The sequence below is a fragment of the Parasteatoda tepidariorum genome, chromosome 8, assembly GCF_043381705.1.
Source record: "Parasteatoda tepidariorum isolate YZ-2023 chromosome 8, CAS_Ptep_4.0, whole genome shotgun sequence".
In the NCBI taxonomy this organism is placed as follows: Eukaryota; Metazoa; Arthropoda; class Arachnida; order Araneae; family Theridiidae; genus Parasteatoda; species Parasteatoda tepidariorum.
Window position 1 is genome coordinate 60,481,953 of NC_092211.1, and position 13,388 is coordinate 60,495,340.

Sequence of the window (13,388 nt, forward strand, 5' to 3'; positions counted from 1 at the left end):
AAATTAAATATTGTCATGTTTTTAGTGCATGAATCTGAATTGAACAACCTGATAATGCTCACTCTGGTTATTGTTATCTGGTTGCTCACTACGTGCTCTTGCGCGCCGAATCCAATCAATTAAAAATGAAAACTGTTGCCAGCGCGAGAAAAGAAATATCATCGGTTTTATTGATACATACATACATACGTACGTATTAGCGTTTTATATAATAAGATAGATAGATAGATATGTTCTAATAAATTTCACATGTAATCATTAAAGCAACAAAGTTTTAAATAGCATTATTATTAAATGAACAATTTTTTTTTAAAAACGATTCTTAAAATTTTACTACCTTATTAAAAACAACAGGCTAAGAACACTTATATGTGCTAAACCTCCTATTTACAAGAACGGAAAAAAAATCCTGTGAAGATTCAACTATACTTTTTTTCTAGCTTTAAATTAAATTCGTTACATTTTACATTAATTTGCAAGTGTATAAAGCAAACTCCAGTAGTTCCGAAGATTATTCCTTCCTATTGAAATCCACTGCTGTAGCACTCTTTCAGTGGCATGAAACATTCCATTGTAATTACATTGGTCAAATAGAGTGGGAAAAAATGAAAAAAATTAAAGGTGGATAAATAGTATCTGGAATGGACATAGCAAAAATGTATCGATTCTTATTTATTAGCGAATTGGTAAAAAATGTTGCAGATATTTAGTAATTGATTGCACAATAGCCGTTTTTACCTATATTTCGGCGAAATTTGTCGCCATAGTTGTTTTTTCTTCAAAACAGTCATTTTAGACGTATATTTAGTTGAAGGTAGAAGCCCTGGAATCAGTTACAAGAACAAGTCTCTAAATAAACATGCCCTTTTTTTTCGATGGATATTTGACCATCAAATGATGCAATCTGTGAAATACGGTTTAAATAGTTTAATTAGGAGAAAGTATAAAAAGTTTTCCCTTTTCGCATATTTTGCCATGTGTCGGAAACTTTTTAAGTGAACCAAACATTTTCCCACGCATTTAAAAAATTCATTTAACTGAAGAAATTTACACATGAAATAAAAATTTTTTGATGATTATTTATTATTATTATTCCTATATTTAATAACATGTCGACCAGGTGGCCGAATGGTTAGCGTGCCTCACTGTGGATTCGATGGTTTCGGGTTCGAATCCCACTCAGGACATGGGTGTTTCTTTCTCTCTCTGTGTTGTATGTCCTTTCTTCTGTGTGTGATTGTGTGAATGTAACCCGCCCTATAAACGGGTTTGTGGTTGTATGACGTGGGCGACGCTACTCCACCGCCGTAGCTCAGCCATAGGTGCTCACTGGGTAACGATAAGAGAGTAGCAATTCTGGCATTTCTGAGGCCAATGGGAAGTAGACCCATTAACCCCCCTCCAAAAAAATTATTTAATAACATTTCAGGGGCCTGTTTGGAAGAAATTTGGGTCCGTTAACACAAAATATCTTTTCATAAAAACGGACCCTTCACAAAATAATTTATCTTTTAATCGGACCCTACACAAATTTGTTATCTTCATTATTGTTTTGTTAATCGAATAAACCCTTCCCAGGGAGTGGGGGGAGGGAAGAAAGGCAGATGTAAACGAACTAAATTTTGTCTTCGGCAGACGCATCCTCCTTTATTCATCCGAAATGAATATTCTGCATTTAGCATTATAGGCTAAATACCAAATATTTGTATGTTGCATCGCTAATTTAGTAGCTGCAATTGCTGTTTATTTTTTAAAATTTTATTTTTTTAATTATAATTTTACAGTGTTGAGCATAATCTTGTATGTCTTTACAATTTAAAAACTCCTTGAAAAAGTTTTTTTGCAATAACGGACCCTATTTGCACAAATTCACAGAAGCGGACCCTGGTTGAAAGAATGTGACTGAACGCTTATTTTATATTCACAAATTACGAGTCATTTTTTCACAATTTTTCAAAAACGGACCAGCATTCGGAAAAAAATAGGAATTGTTAAGTACACAAGATTTAGCCTCATTATAAAATACGTAATTTTGAAGAAAAAAATAATGCAAAACTTAAGCGAAATTGGTCGAATAGTTTAATGAACATGAATTATGAAACTAAAAAAATGTATTTTCAACTTTTCATTTTTCAATTGTTTTTCTACAGATTTCGTTTAAATTTGGAAATTTGACATTTAAAATTACATTCAATTAAATGATGTATAAATTTGTGTACCCAAAAATTTCAAAATTTTTGATTGTTATGAAAGAAAATAATAAATAATTATAAAAAATTTCATTTTTTACGTAAAATTATATTCTTGGGAAAAACTTTTTTTTCATGATTTTTATTTGCCAAAAATTCCACACTCGTTCGAATAGTTTTTGAGCCATGGCGAAATTCATTAAAGGTGAAATTAAGATTAACAGGGGCATAAACATTCCGTAAATTTTCTGATCATTGGGACTATATTTTCCAAATTTCAACAATTCTCCATATTTTGGTAATTAAAAAACCAAACTCATCAATAAAGGTGTGTTTATTCAGGGAAAATACGTTTTTGCGTATGATTCTGGAACTTTATTAGTAATAAGTACTATTTAATTAGCATATTTGAGATAAACCCTTTGAAAAATTAAGATTGGTTTTTAGGATTGGTTTTTATTAGAAATTTTTTTTTCTGGGTGTTATCTTTCCCCCCACCCTTTTTTTCCCATTTTTTTATTCACTGAGCAGTGTGCAAAAAAATGGATCAACCTGATTAACTTTAGATCTAATGTAACAATTATTTATTACTTTTTATGATTTTATTTGGTAATAGTAAAAATGTTTGAATATCGAGGTTTATAAATTTTTTCTCGATTTTCTCTTTGTAATTTTTTTTTAAAGAATGAGTGAAATCAGTCGAATAGCTTCTGTGTTACAAGATTGTGGAAAAGGCCATGTTTTTTAAATTTCCTTTCTTGGAAATTATTAGACACATTTCACTCGAATTTTGTAAAAATTTGTAACCTAACAATTCAGAACTATTCCTTAAAAAATAATGAATAATCATAAATAGTTATTCTTGCATGGAAATAATTATCTTCGAATAAACGAACTTTGTATTTATCTAAAAATTTCTCCTAGATATTGCCAATTATGCAAAAACTGAAATAAAAATTAAGGGACCCAAACTTCCGACCACTCTTTTGACAAATTTATTTTATTCCAGATGCGTTGTCTTTATAGATAAAGTAAAATAGAAAATACTGTTTAATAATTTTAAATATAACTTAATTACTTTCATTAACTTTTAACACAGAGTTTAAAAATTAATCTAATATTTCCACTATAAAAAGTAATGCTTTTATTGCAATATTTTTACCCTCTTTAAGTTAATATGGTTACAACGAGGGATGTGCAGAGGTAACAGTTAGTTACCAGCTACCGGAATTTTTCTACCCGGAACAAGCTTACAAATCAAATTTCAGTACACTACAATTAAAACTGACACACTTTGGACCAAATAGCATGCATAAAACTAGGAGCTACGTTTGGCATAAAAATGCGAAATACTCCAATAAGCAGTGATGGCTCAGTGGTTGAGGCACTGAACCTCATTGTCAAGAACTGGGTTCGGTCCCTTGTGGTAGCTTGAAGCCCACCCAGCTTCATATCGATGGATACCAGCTTGACTGGGAAGTAAAAACGATCTGTGTGAAAACTGAACACATTGCCAAAATCATGCCGTTGGTTCACGATATTGTGGAGCCGTAATGTTATAGTTAACCCACAATGGTCTGCTGCGGGAATGCTTTACTTATTCTAAGTAATAGAATTCTTAGACTTAGAAGTCCCACAGTGGACCGATCGTTAAGACACGGTTCCCAGCAGATCACCGAAGTCAAGCATCACTGGCTACGGTCAGTGTGCGGGTGGGTGACCACTTGGATCAGTCTGCGTAGGGACCGAGGGTGTGTGGTATTGGTCCTCGTTAAACTGTGCTACCGTAAAGTGCTCGACTTCGCGCGCAGGTCGTCGGGCTACCGAGGCGGGGGTGCCATCCCCTCCGCAGAGGATCAAAATTGTGATGGCATGTCTTCGGATCATCCTCCGGGGTGTTTCCCAGACCGTCGCCAATAGCCCATTGTGCAGCTCTAGTGCGACGTAAATTAACAACAAAATCTTAGACTTAGAAATAGTAGCCTTTGTTTTGGAAATTTAAATTGTGCGTTTAAAAGAGACGAGAGAATTTCAGCTCGTCTGGGAAGTAAAAATGGTCTTTGCCAATGTTGACCACATTGCCACAATAATGCCATTGGTCACGAAATTGGGGAGCCTTAACCACTGTAGTTAGCCCACAATGGTCTATAGCGGGAGTATTTTACTTATTCTAAGTGATATAGTACTTAGACTTTGAAATAGTAGCCTTTGTTTTGGAAGTTTAAATTGTGTGATTAAAAAAGACGAGATAATTTTTACTTCAAATTATAAATATTTTATTCACCATCTATTTTGGTGGACGGGTTGGAAGAGGTTTTCCAATCCACATACAGACAAGATATTTCGGGGAGAATGCAGTGTTTTCAGCACACCTCTTGATGAACGGTGTCCAGTTATCACAGTGAATGAAGAGCTGATGACTCGCACCATGAGGGAAGTGACCGTAACGTTCAGGACAGTCAAACCAACCTTTCACATCTTTTGTTTTGTCATGTATACAGTCAACATCGTCTTCGTCACAGTCAGTGGGTGGTGGAGTATTCGGTTTTTTAGTGCTAATGAAAGGAGTAGTGGTCGGAGTTGGAGTGGTAGTCGTAGTAGGAGTAGTTGTTGTTGTAGGAGTGGTTGTTGTAGTAGGAGTGGTTGTTGTAGTAGGAGTGGTTGTTGTAGTAGGAGTGGTTGTTGTAGTAGGAGTAGTTGTTGTAGTAATTGGAGTAGTTGTTGTAGTAATTGGAGTAGTTGTTGTAGTAATTGGAGTAGTTGTCGTAGTCGGAGTGGTTGTTGTAGTCGGAGTAGTTGTTGTAGTCGGAGTGGTAGTTGTAGTGGGTGTAGTAGTTGTTGTTGGCGTTGTAGTTGTAGTCGGAGTGGTGGTTGGTGGAGTTGTAGGGCTCGTCATTTCTTGAGTTGACAGCTTTGGTGGAAGGATTAGGTCTAAAAAGGAATAAGGTTTGAATTTATAATATTTTAGAACATTATGCTTTCTTATAAAACACAATATTCAAGAATTTTGAAAAGCCTAATTTTTAATACATCGCTTTTGTATTTTGATATAGTTATGCCTTCTAAGCAGTTCTTAAATATGTTCACACTTTTCTACATTAAAATTTTTTACCAATGCTACTACTACTTATATATTATTTGATAACTAGTGTTAAACAGCCGCATCACTTTTTAAAAAAATGGAGTAAAATACTATGTATATGAATGGTCGCATAGTAGTATTTAAGGGAAGAAAAAAATATACAAAATTTTTAAAAGTTGATGAATGGGAAAAAACATCTATCAGATTAAAAGAGAGATGGGTTAGAAAATTAAGAACCAGTTTATTTAAAGATAAAGAGCGATGATGTTTCTCAACGATTGATGTGCATTTTCCAGTGTCACCATAAACTAATAAAATAAGCAAGTTTTTTTTTGTTTAATTTCTCTTTAGTCTAAGATTAGAAAGAGAGCATCAAATGTTTCTGAAAAGATAATTTTGCTCCCTTTACCTGTTGAAAATTGTAAAAAGTAATTCCACAAACACAATTTTCAAGTTCAGTAGTGCAAGTACAATTATGTGCTAAGCATTATAAAATCTTCGGTTAATACCTTAAGTATTTGTCAATGGGAAAAATACGAATCATTCTGAATAAATTTTGATCTAATAATCCGATTTTTGCACTCAATTATAAAATTGATTCAAAGATAATTCCATGCAAAATATAATTTTTAATGACTATTTATTATTTTATTTAATAATAGTCCAACAATTTTGAAGGTATAAAATTTCTTTTCACCATTTTAAAGAAATATAATTTGAAGTTGCAAAATACAAAACCTCAGCAAAACCGAACGAATAGTTCCTAAGAAATCGAATTTTATAAAAGTCGTACATTTCAAATTCAATTTCTCACTTACTATTCGAATTTTGCTCCAATTTTGTATTTTGCAACTTAAAATTACATTCATTAATTTAAAATAATTGTATACCTTGCAATTCAAGGTTGTTTCGACTATTACTTAATAAAAATAAAACGTTAAAAAATTATTAAAGCTTATTTTTTGTATAGAATTATCTGCGAATAAACGAATTTTAAAATAGCGTGCAAGAATTTCTCAATTCCCTTAAAACGTTCTCGAAATATAGCATGATACGCGAAAACCAAAATTTACATTAGGAATCCAAACTTTGGATTGTGCTCTTGATTAAATAAACTATTAGGAGTACTCCCTATATTTTGAGGGTCAGGAATCCAAATTCGTCGGAAAAAATGCATATTTATTCTGAGCACGTTTTTGTGTCTAATTTTGTAGCTTAAAATATCGTCTGCACTAATTAGTTAGCATATTATAGGTCAACCCCCTGAACCATTAAAACGATGCTATGGACCGGATGAAAATGCTCATATTAAATTCTGTTTTATTTTCATAACTAATTTAAAATTTAAACTAAGGTGATCCTAGTGGCGTATGACGACATTTGCATGCATGAATTTCAATGCAATTTTAATCCTGATGTTGAGCCCTACTTCCCCTATGTTGTAACACTGATCGACCCCCTGTTATATAGAACGTTTTTGAAGTTGTACATTTAGACAAAAAAATAGTCTTAAAAATGTAGCTTTTTAAGAAAAGAAAAAAGCTGTATCTTTTAGGGAGAAATCGATTGCAGATTTGAAATCAGTGACGTGAAAATATCGAACATCCGTTGAAAAGTCTCATGAAACAGAAGAAAAACTTATTCCCTAGCGTAATCAGCAACAAAATATAGTGCAGCTTTAAGGAGAATTCTTCCAGACACCCGTCTCGCGCCGTGGCGGGTACTATGCCTACGAGGAAAGGTCACTTCGAATAGGGGTGTGGGGTGAATAGTTTTGTCTTAATCTTAGAGTAGGTCCTCGTGAGTAAACCAATCCGCACCCTCTTTCCTTCATTTATCCCGCATTGGAAATGTGCTCTCGCTTGTTACCATAGCAGCAGACAGCCCGAGACTTTCAGTCTGGAGGAGTTCTCCTCAAAGCCACACTATACATGTCTATGAGAAACATGGAAGCGGTTGAAAAACAAATTAAGTACGATCAGCCCCCCCCCCTTATTCATGATTTCCCCCCCAAAACTACATGTTCTTATTTACTTCATGTACCACAGGATCTTGAGAGGGGTTTTTCCCATTTTACTCCTGTTGTCTGAAGAATTTCTCTTTGTTTCATCAAAAACTTAATATTTATCACTCTATAAAGATTTGTTTTTTTCTTCCTTACTTGTTTATAGTATTCTTCGCACTAAAAGAGCTGAAGAAAGTTAAGATCGTTTATAGTTGGATAACCAAGGGTCGACAATTTGAAACAAAAATCTGTATCATGTCGGTTATTGATTTGATAAACATTACAATTTAGCGACAAAGGTTAAACTACCATCAGGGTTGATTCTGTAGTCACAAGTGACCATCTCGGACGGAAAGCATCTTCTGTACTTTGCGTGGAAGAGTTCTGTTTTCTTGCAGCTGAAGACAGTGGGAACGTCAAAAATGCAAATGATGTACTTGGAACAATCGTCTGGATGAGGGAATGTTCCCCATACATACGGGCAACGGAATTCTTCTTTCTTTTCTTTAGTTTCGTCCTCACCTAAAACAAAAAACCAACTTTCAATGAGAATTGTTTAGCAATGTATTTTTAATTTTATAAAATGCAATTTTTTTTTATATTTAACACTTTGACGCAGATGGGAGGCCAGCGTCCCTTTTATATGCATTTTTTTCCAACGCTGTAATTACAAACACAAATATATTTTTGTATTTTTTGATTACAAAAACAGTCTAAAAATCACTAAAAAAATCTGTTGGACTATTGGAATTATATTTGTTCCAAAATAAGTAGTTTGAAACATGTTTTTTTTCTCATTCATATACAAAAATTTATCAATAATTGGTTTTGAAGGTAGGTAGGTACTATATTTACGTTGCACTAGAGCTGCACAATGGGCTATTGGCGTCGGTTTGGGAAACATCCCTGAGGATGATCCGAAGACACCACATCACGATTTTGACCCTCATATAGCTCGGTAATACTTTTAGTTGAAATTGGGTGAAATTATTCACACCTCTAATATACTTGTTTGCTTGAAGTGTAAAAAATAACTTCAAAAACAACTTCTTTAAGCTGGTTGCTCTGAGGTAGATTTTTATCTGTTTCAAAAATACCTTAAATCTGAATAAAACAATTTCATACACTTTGGGTGGTCGATTATTTTATGTTCTTTGTTGAAGTCAACTTTAAATAAACCTCAAATCAACTTTAACACCTTAAGGGGACACTAGATCTTCAGAAGGAGACAAATACTTCAAAAATCCATTATTTAATTTTTTTAAACATTAAAAAAATTCTCACTTTACTAAGTAATATGCACCAATCGTGCTTCTATCTGAGTTTTTCTTATCGAGTTATAAAAATATGAATTTGTTAAAATCTATACATGAATACGTAGTTTTCTTTAAGACAAAGTTGCTTTTTTCGTAATTAAAATTTTCAATGTTCTCACAACAGCAGAAAGTTTCTTCGCATCAGATTTTGTTTTATTTTTATAAAGAAAAATTTCAGAAACTCTTCAGCATGTCTTGTTTAATTTTCAAATGCATTTGATTAACTAAATATCTTAATTTTATTTTTTAATGATTGAACAAACATAATTGAAGTGTATTTTTAGGAGAAATTTTTGGGGACAAAATAAAGATTTAACACCTAGGTACGTTATATTTTTATACGGTTACCATAAAAACTTAAATTTATTTTAAGACCTATAAATAGCATATTTAGGCGAAAATGTAATTCGTTCGCAAGGAACTTTTTACTTATCAACAATTAAAAATCACACTTTTAACTGCTTTAAAACTGATATTTATTTTTTTTAAGACATTGTACACAGACTTCTATTAAAGTTACCAATAAAATTTGAAAATGATCTAATAAGAATTGCATTTTTTTTGTTTTGAGCGTCCTGTGTTCTCTTAAAACAACCTGAAATAAACCTCAAAAACACTTTACATTTTGGTAAGAAATAGATTTTTCGAAGCAGTTTTGAACATACAGTATGTTTTTTAAAAACACAATATTTTAAAAACGTTTAATGAAAAAAAGCAATTGTAGAGAATTAGACGCCAATTGCACTTTTGACGTCAATTGCAATAAGAGAATTGCACTTTTTTGTTTTGAGCATTCTGTTGTGTCCCTAAAACACCTGAAATAAACCTCATAAACACCTTACATTTTCGTAAGGAATATCATAAATAGAGTTTCCGAAGCAGTTTGAACATACAGTATGTTTTTAAAAACACAACCAATTGAAAAAATTTAATGAAAAAAAAGCAATTGTAGAGAATTAGACGTCAATTGCACTTTTGACGTCAATTGCAATTAGAGAATTGCACTTTTTTTATTTTGAGCGTTCTGTGTTCCCTTAAAACAACCTGAAATAAATCTCAAAAACACCTTACATTTTTGTAAGGGATGTTATAATAGATTTTCCGAAGCAGTTAGAACATACAGTATGCTTTTAAAAACACAACCATTTGAAAAAGTTTTAAGGAAAAAAAAAGGAATTTTAGAGAATTAGACGTCAATAAAATTTACTCACCACCTTCATCAATACCACCAGGTCTGTCACCACATTTTACGTATTTAGCTTCGATACACTGCTCTTTCCTTTCATCGTAGAGAGTGCCATTATCACACTTCTCAAGTGTCGCTTTGGAGAAACTACATGAATAGAATTGTGAACAGTCTTCAGGATCAGGATAGCGCCCATGGGGGAATGGACAGTGGAATTTGCCTTCATCTGTTACATAGAAACAAAGCGTTAATACATGTCAATCTATCTATAACAAAGGGTATCTTGGGAGATTCATCCACGTTTAGATGCACCTGGATTTCAGCCACCACCCCTCTAAGCTGAATCTTTGATGGGTGAGATAATGATATGGGGAGTAAGAACTAGCAATTAAGTGTTAGGTTGAACTGAGAAGTCTTATTTGCTGATAAAAATATTTTTAAATGTCATGTCAGATAAGCGAATGTCAGGTTTTCGAGGTTACCATGTCAGGTAAAAGAAGAATCAGTTTAATTAACTAGTTTTACGATCCAATAGAAACCAGCATTCAAACAGAAATTGGAAATCTTCTGATGCATTTTTGACTGAGTATTAAAAAAAGTGGTCTTGTTTGGCAATGATCTCTTGAAGGCGATAAAGAATCATGCCTAGTACGCACTCAGAGCATTCAGGATTCATACAAGACGGTCAATCAAAGACTAATAACGCCTATATGGAAGATCGCCTATATGGAAAAATGGATGAATAGGCAAGCTACACGCTGTTGTTTTTGTTCCACTGTAAGCAAACGTGGCATCTATATCGAGAAAAAAAAATTTATATCCATTCATATTGTAAAGACTGTCTTTTGATACTTTTAGTGTGTTAGATCTCTCCTGCAGCTACATTTTACGGTTGTCCGATACATATTTTAGGATCTTTTTTAACCCTCTGCGGTAGTATGTCTACTCTCTGCCACCAACGCCTTTTTACCGTTACAGTCGTATGTCTACTCTCAGCCACCACAGCAAAGATGTTAAGCCACAGCTTAATGACAAACTACATATATTGCGGCACTGGTGAAGATGTAAAGAGTCAAGATTGTTCTGTTTGTTCAAACAGAAAAATTAAGGGCGGAAGATGCCAGACTAATGCACATGTTCTCGAAAACCAGGGCTTCATATTGGAGACCGTTTTAAAAGATACCACATGATAGAGAAAAATAAAATATAATTTTTACATAAAATTTAAAACATATTATTGTGTTACATATATCTAAAGTTTGAAAAAGAAATTATAATTTTTTTCCTTCATAATTTTGCATATTAAGTATTACTGTTCGCTCAACGAAAAGTTATTCTGACCAGCATGACACCCATGCATAAATTTAATATGACCGCAAAGGGTTAAGTTTTTTGACGCAATCACCATGCACTCAACAAACTAATTACGGATCAGACAAAACCAATTAACCACTTTAGTAATACTTTTTATGCCATTTCTGATTTTGAACGATGGATTTGTCTGTAAATAAAGTTTTTAACTAGCGAAAGAAATTTTCGCACTTCTTCAAAATATTTTTTCGGCTCAAAACTTATAACTAAAATTTTGATGTATATCAGTGAATCATAATTAAAATATCCTGACAAATTTTGATGAACACAGTTTGAAAGTCTGCAATATCTAACACACGTATCGATTTGATTTATAGTGGCATCATTTGTGGGCTGCTTTGGGGACTTTCTCACCAACGTTTTAATATATAGAAATAAGGAAAAACAATTTTGAGTGATTTTTTTTCTTAAAATCTAGTCAAAAATATTATTGATTTTAATGTAAGTAACATTTTATAATTACCTTCTGGTTCCGTTACTGGAGTTGTCGTAGTGATTTCTGAAAAAAAAAGAAAGAAAAAAAAATTCGTGTTTTGAAGGAAAAAAAAACGTCCCTAAAATCGATTATGAAAATTGTTTATTGAGTTAAATTAAATAGAAAAAACTGTGTAATAAAACGAATCAAGCATACGTTTGCAAAGAATGTAATGAAATTTAAATTTTAAGTAATATAACCTAATAATCTAGCTTCGAGTAGTATGTGTTGAACGTTTCTTTGGAAATACAAGTCAAAACGCTGCACAAAAATGAAAAATTTAATATTTTTCCCACTTATAAACTTTTGAATACATAATTTTAAAATATTAAGGAGCTTTTTGGCAAAATTAAATAAGTACAGAAAGTTAAAAAAATTTTTTTATTTTTTCCAAAATCCTACTGAGGCCTAACTTTTTTCTTGTTTTTGACTTTTTACTCTAGCAACGAAACGAGACTTAGTTTTGAATCTAGACTATGCCACTTCATTTATATACCTACTCCCGGCTGACTACATCACTGATGTAAAATAACGCCAGTTATAGACAGATCATTGGATAGAATCTTCTTGCTATGTCGTGCAAACAGACGGAGGCTTTCGTAGTTTTCTCCTGCATACAACGGAAGAGTTCCTTAAAAAAATCACTTACGAGGATAAGTTTGCCCCATCACTTGAATCTGGAGTTTACTATGGGAAATAAATATTGGTAGCGTGATCATAAAAATTATATAATTAAATATCAACCTTATTGATTTTAAACTTTAAATTATCCAACATAATATTATTACCTTGAGCACATCCATTTTCGGGCAAATCCAAGGTAACTAACATATCAAACAAGCTTCGTTTCTGCGGTAAGAATGCGCAATAAAAGATCTCTCTATTTTAGCTTCTTATCTCTATTTGCGCTTCTGTTTTCATATTTTGTTATCTGGCAATCTTTTATTACGAAAATATTTTAAATCATTCTTGAAAGATTCCGGTACGCGTAAGTTCATTTGAATTCACTACTCGCTTTACAGACTTCATTTTGTGTTTTGTTCTTTATTTTCTTTAAATTTTATTTTCTGTTTTTTTGCTTGATATGTTTTTTTTTCTCTTAATGTGTTCTATTTTCATTTCAATTTTTTTGAATGCTCCTCACACTATTTTATTGATACATTTTGCTTCCGATATATTGATACAATAACAAGCACTCCTTTTTGCGGTTATAATCGTATGAGCTAATGAAGATACTATATTTTTTCATTATTCTGTTTTCCGGCTTTTTAATTTTTTTTAAAAAAAAATATTTTTTTAAAAATATTTTATTTTAGTAATTTTTCTTCTTTTCTTTTCATTAATCTTTATTATTTTCCATGTTTTCTCGGTAATTTTAACAATATCCCAAATATGTTCAATAATGTTCATGTCTGGGAGTGAATCCAAGAGCACTCTTCCGAATTTAGACACTTCCGCTAGTCACCAAAATCCCCAGACATGAACATTATTGAACATATTTAAGATGCTTTGCAAAGTGATGTTCAGAAGATATCCCCACCCCTTCTTACTCCCACTAGTTTGATGGACAGTCCTGCAGGATTCATGGTGTCAATTATCTCCAGCACTACTTCACACATTGATCGAATCCATGCCACGTCGTATAGCGGCACTTCTGCGTGCTCGCGGGAGCCCTACACGATATTAGGTAGGTATACCAGTTTTTTTGGCTCTTCAGTATATATATATATATATATATATCATTTCAGTACTTCATATCAATTT

At 32.6% G+C, this 13,388-nt stretch overlaps 1 protein-coding gene across 2 annotated transcripts in view; it reads right to left on the reverse strand.

Moving 5' to 3' along the window:
* Window positions 1-4,441: 4,441 nt before the first annotated feature.
* LOC107439658 (uncharacterized) overlaps window positions 4,442-13,388 on the reverse strand; it is a 19,531-nt gene continuing 10,584 nt past the window's right edge. For both annotated transcript variants that reach the window (XM_043052138.2, XM_043052135.2), the window contains exons 11-14: window positions 11,613-11,648; window positions 9,804-10,004; window positions 7,586-7,798; window positions 4,442-5,120 (exon numbers count right to left, since the gene is read on the reverse strand). In XM_043052138.2, the coding sequence (XP_042908072.1) occupies window positions 4,477-5,120; window positions 7,586-7,798; window positions 9,804-10,004; window positions 11,613-11,648 (1,094 nt within the window). In that variant the 3' untranslated portion in view covers window positions 4,442-4,476. The remainder of the gene's footprint in view (window positions 5,121-7,585; window positions 7,799-9,803; window positions 10,005-11,612; window positions 11,649-13,388) is intronic.